At 44.5% G+C, this 4,679-nt stretch overlaps 1 protein-coding gene across 1 annotated transcript in view; it reads right to left on the bottom strand.

Annotated features, from left to right (window-relative positions):
* Nucleotides 1-395: 395 nt before the first annotated feature.
* LMX1B (LIM homeobox transcription factor 1, beta) overlaps nucleotides 396-4,679 on the bottom strand; it is a gene marked incomplete at its 5' end in the record, with an annotated part of 7,974 nt that continues 3,690 nt past the window's right edge. Inside the window, 4 exons of the mRNA XM_008948312.1 lie at nucleotides 396-941; nucleotides 2,672-2,833; nucleotides 3,630-3,696; nucleotides 4,098-4,175. Of these exons, the coding sequence (XP_008946560.1) occupies nucleotides 784-941; nucleotides 2,672-2,833; nucleotides 3,630-3,696; nucleotides 4,098-4,175 (465 nt within the window). The remainder of the gene's footprint in view (nucleotides 942-2,671; nucleotides 2,834-3,629; nucleotides 3,697-4,097; nucleotides 4,176-4,679) is intronic.

The raw sequence follows: 4,679 nt of genomic DNA, 5'->3' as shown, positions 1-4,679 counted from the left end.
TAGTTTTAATCATTTAAGATCAATACTAACCTAAACGCCTCTGTCCCTAACATGCATCTCCTCTCCAGGGTCAGACCTTTCTTACTATAAATGGTTTTCTCCACAAGTACTACCGGTAACCAGTTTCCCAGTATCATATGCATAAGGGCTATAAACTAATGAGCAGATCAAGGTTATGCAGAAAAAGTGTAGAAAAGAAACAAATGTTGAACGTCACATTTACATTAACTTTTCACAGTTCAAATGGCAATTTATCCACAACATAGCATGAATCATGCAGTAAGAAAAGGGAGGAATCTCCAGTTTCTTCCATTTATTTGTCACATGGTTGACCGATGTTTGTATCAGTGGCTTTAAAAAAGAAAAAAAAGTTTAAACATCCAAAAGAAAGGAAGAGAGAAAGGAAGAAAAGGTCTAGCTTTCCACAAAATCCAGTTCCTTTACAAGGGTGAGCTCAAACCAACCAACCAAAGGCTGCTGACGAGCAGGGTCTTCTGTTCCTTCCATGCTTGTCTCGTGGTCTGGTGCAAGCTGAGAACCAAGGGGATGGGACTGCTGGGTGCGTTGTTCACGTATATATGTATGTAGGTAGGTAGGTATCAATATATATGTACATACATACACATACACGCACGCAGGTACAGTCTTCCTAAAAATGCTCTTTGCAGTCCAGAGGCAGCAGGAGTCACTGTGAAGGAAGAGCTGGGCAACATATGGCTGTAGAGTCTGCACTGGAAAAAGTCACTGGCTAAATATATGCTGGCTGTTTGTTTTCTTTTATTTTCATGAGGCGAAATAGGAGCTCTGCATAGAGTACAGCCTGTCAATGGGGTTTCCTACTCTAGCCTGCATGGAGTTAACTTCGGAAGAGGCAAGGAAACAGTCGCTCAAGCTAGTTAAAGAGGTATCACTGTCGATATCATGAAAAATGGAGTCGTTCCCTGCAAACGAAACGTATATGTTAGGCTGGGTTCTGCACAGCCAGAGCAGGACACAGTACAGACGGACGCTCAGAGGTTGCACACTGCAGCAGAGGGGAACACTCCTGAGCTGGTTTATACACCTTAACGTGACTTTGCTCTCAGGGTCTGACCTACAAAGAGGAAGGCTAGCAACCAATTTGCAGAGGTCGACTGGCAGCAGTGCCACCCAAATCTGCCAGGATTTGATTCAGCAGCACAAAACAGAGTCTTGGCTGACAATGGGAGGAAGTGGTGACAGGGAGGAGCAGGTCTCCATCTCTCTGTGAGATGGGATCTGGCATTCACAGGGGCACCGGGGCCGCTGAGGAAGGGGACCAGACATTGAGTGCCCGTGACAGGAAAAAGTGGTCTGAGAGCCATAACCAGCATTGGTCTCCGTTCACACACAAGGTAAAAGACAGGCCCACGGATGTGACGGGGCCCAGGAGGAGACCCAGCTTCCCTGGCCTCAGGTGAGCTCCTGTTGTAAACGTGCTTTCACTTCAGAAAATTCCACTCTTTGGGGGCTGGTTTGGAACACCTTCTATTTCCCTTAGCAGCTAAGACTTCAGCTTGTTTCAACTCTTAAGGTACCAGAAAGTGTCCTAGCACAAGTCCTGTAAGCATTAGTTAGTCTGGCTCTTTTCCTCATGTACTCATTTCAAACAGCTTTGTGTTACCTCTTGCACTCGCTCTGGAGCACAGAACCTGCCTCTCAAGGAGTTTTGCTTAGAAAGCCAAGCAAACTGTTAGCAGCAAAATCACTAGCCACCTCATGTTCACTGGCACTTCAGATGTCCTCAGCTCCTTACAGGTTTTGCCAAACTGCCTGGTATGTACCGTGGACTTGTCTTAGTGGGAAAAGTAATAGGGCAGACCCAAGGCAGGTTTCTTGTTGGCCTGTGCCTGCCATGCTCACAGAAGTGATGTTCACGTGGACTTCTACCATGAGGTGCTCCTGGTCAACAGAAGTGAGCCTGATGTAACAGGCCCTTGTGGGCTATAGCAAGGCCAATAATCGGAGTCTGAGAAATCCTCTTAAATTTTATTTAAATGCCACACTGCAATTGTCCAGAATCAATTATTAGGCATTTAATGCTTGTGATGCGTTTGGTGTACCTATCCACTTGAGTGAGTGTGGTCAGGAAATCGTGAAAGCAAACCATCCTCTTCATTTTGGGCAGAGACTAAAGTTATGCAGGAGAAACGTCCTATGGTGACACATCTCTTAGTAGCTCAAGAACTGTTCTTTAACAAATCCACACATCCAATCTGGGGGGTCTTACAGGGGTGCTTATTCATTTTGCAATGAACAGATAACTTCTCTTTATTGAAGACACTTTTTCCCCAAAGCTTCTACGAACAAGGAAAAACTTGTGAGGGAGCTAGAATTTTGTACTGTTTATTTTTCAATGTCTTGCATAGTGATTTTAAAAAGTGGAGCTGGAGAGGTGATGTTGCTTGCTTTGCCATTTATCAGCATTATATTGTGAAATAGTTCTGAAGGGTGTCCAGAGCCTGGGATGAGCTCTCTTCTAACCCCTTATGTGTTATGTGAAAAATACACACAAAACCGATTGGTACAAATTCCCTGGTACAAATCCCAGAAAAAAATACTATAAAAGAAAGTAACTCTACTGAACCTGTGGTGTGTGAACCAGCACACGAACCCTGCTATTTCTGATGTGGCAGAATGATGCATGCCTTACCATAAGGGTTCATGTGGTCGCCTGGCATTTGCGGAGGGGTAAGACCCTGCTGAAATGGGTCTGTGCCATAACTGCTTTGATCCATTGCTACAATCTGCTGCTGTGGTGGTGCAAGTGGTGTGTAAGATGTCATCATCCCTTCCATTCGGTTGGACATTACTTCTGCAAAGCAAGCAGAGGGGCACAGTCACTGCTTGGGAACAAAGAGGCATCAGACAGCAGCACCAGTGGCAATACTGAACCCAAGTGCAGAGTGAATGCAGCGTGTGCATCCTGTCATTCAGAAAATTCTGTCTGAGAGTACAACTCTGAGTAGTAAATGGAAAGACATGTAATGTCTGACTATATAATTTCTAGAGTGCCTGGGTACTGGACCATATCTTCCCAAAGCCTGGCCTGTGCATGACATAGCCCCGTTATCCTACAGCTTCTCTTGGTGTCAGTTTTTCTGGCTCTGCATGAAGAGGATGATTGAGGCTGCAAGGCTTTGGGAGTTAGAGAACCTCAAGAACACCCACAGAGCAGCAGGGCAAGCCCTGGTGCTTCCGTGCAGCTCTGTGCACCTCCTGGGGTGCCCTGGCTAGGGCAGTGATGCTCATCCCCTTGCAAGGATCCCGGATGATGGTCCCACTTTCTTCAGGAGAAAACAAACTGGAGAATCTACCTGGAGTGAGCCTTCTGGAGATATCCTCCAGTAAAAGCGCCTCTGTCTTCTAGAAAGGGGGTAACTGCTTCTCTGTAAGCACTTCAGGGGTCTGGGCCCATGGGAGAAATCTAGGATTACTTGGGGTGGGCACTCAGACACAGCACCTCTGTGAGCTCCCACTGAGGACGGCACACGGTATCCACAGACTTGTGCATGTGTGTGGCTGTACTTAAGACATTCTGTCAGAACAGCACCTCGAGAAGCCTTGCAGATCCCTTTCCTCTTGCTTTGCCTTCACCACAAATCCCCTACCTTGCCCTAGTCGCTGCGAGTTTTGTTGTTCCTGTTGCTGCTGATGCCTTCGTGCTAGTTTTTTCATCTGAATAAAAAAGAAAGAACAGAACAATCTCATGGCTCTGAATGTAACAATTTTATTTCCCCACAAAACTCTCTGCAAACATTGAATCAATTAATATGGACCTTTTATACTCATGCACACACCACTGTATGTTCAGTTTCATTTCTAAGCTTAAACATTTCAGTTTACAGTTCCTATTTGCATGCAAAATTTACTCTCAACCTCATGTTCCTTTGAGGACACTAAGCTGATGTCTGTGTTTGAAAGGTGCCTCTCTTGTATGGATGAGAGAGCAGCGCATGCAAAACACGTACAGTTCAGGCCCGGGATCTCTATGGTGTGCACTACAATGAGGGGAGGGGGAAATCAGTGTTGGGAGGACAGTTTGCATTTTATTTATGAGAACTTGACAGACAACCTACCTTTGCTCTTTGGTTTTGAAACCAGACCTGGACAACTCGCACACTGAGTCCTGTTTCAGCTGCTAGTGTTTCTCTGACCTACCAGAGGAAATGTTTCATGATGTAATTTTTCATGTTTCTTAAAAAAATCTGATCATTTACATTAGGAGGAATATGCCTGTACTTACAATAAAAACTGCAGGTACAGAATTACTTTTTCAAATTCCCCATATTTTTGCACAGTTTGTTCGAGTTCTGCCCTTCACGTCACTACCAGTTTCCTAAGTACTGAACAAACAGCCTGAGCTGTGTAAAGCAACACTAAGACACTTCAGGATTTTTATTTTGCCTATAAAATAGTTCTGTGAAAAAAAAGACAAAAATTTGGTGGCAAACTTGCTGAGGTACAATTTTGTACTTCAGAATGGCAAAAAGGCATGTTGTACTTTCTCAAAAGACATGCTTCTTATGTCAGTGGGAGAATGTCACTTTTTTTCAAAACTGGCAGCTTTCAGGAAACAACTTGATTTTTTTGCAGTCAAACTTAGGAGGGTTTTCACAAAGATTTGATTTTCACCAGCGTTATCAGTGAAGCAACACATT

This window comes from Merops nubicus, unplaced genomic scaffold, assembly GCF_000691845.1.
Source record: "Merops nubicus isolate BGI_N331 unplaced genomic scaffold, ASM69184v1 scaffold34109, whole genome shotgun sequence".
Lineage (NCBI taxonomy): Eukaryota > Metazoa > Chordata > Aves > Coraciiformes > Meropidae > Merops > Merops nubicus.
The sequence above is the reverse complement of the archived record's forward strand: the minus strand, read 5'-3'. Positions and strand labels throughout refer to the sequence as shown.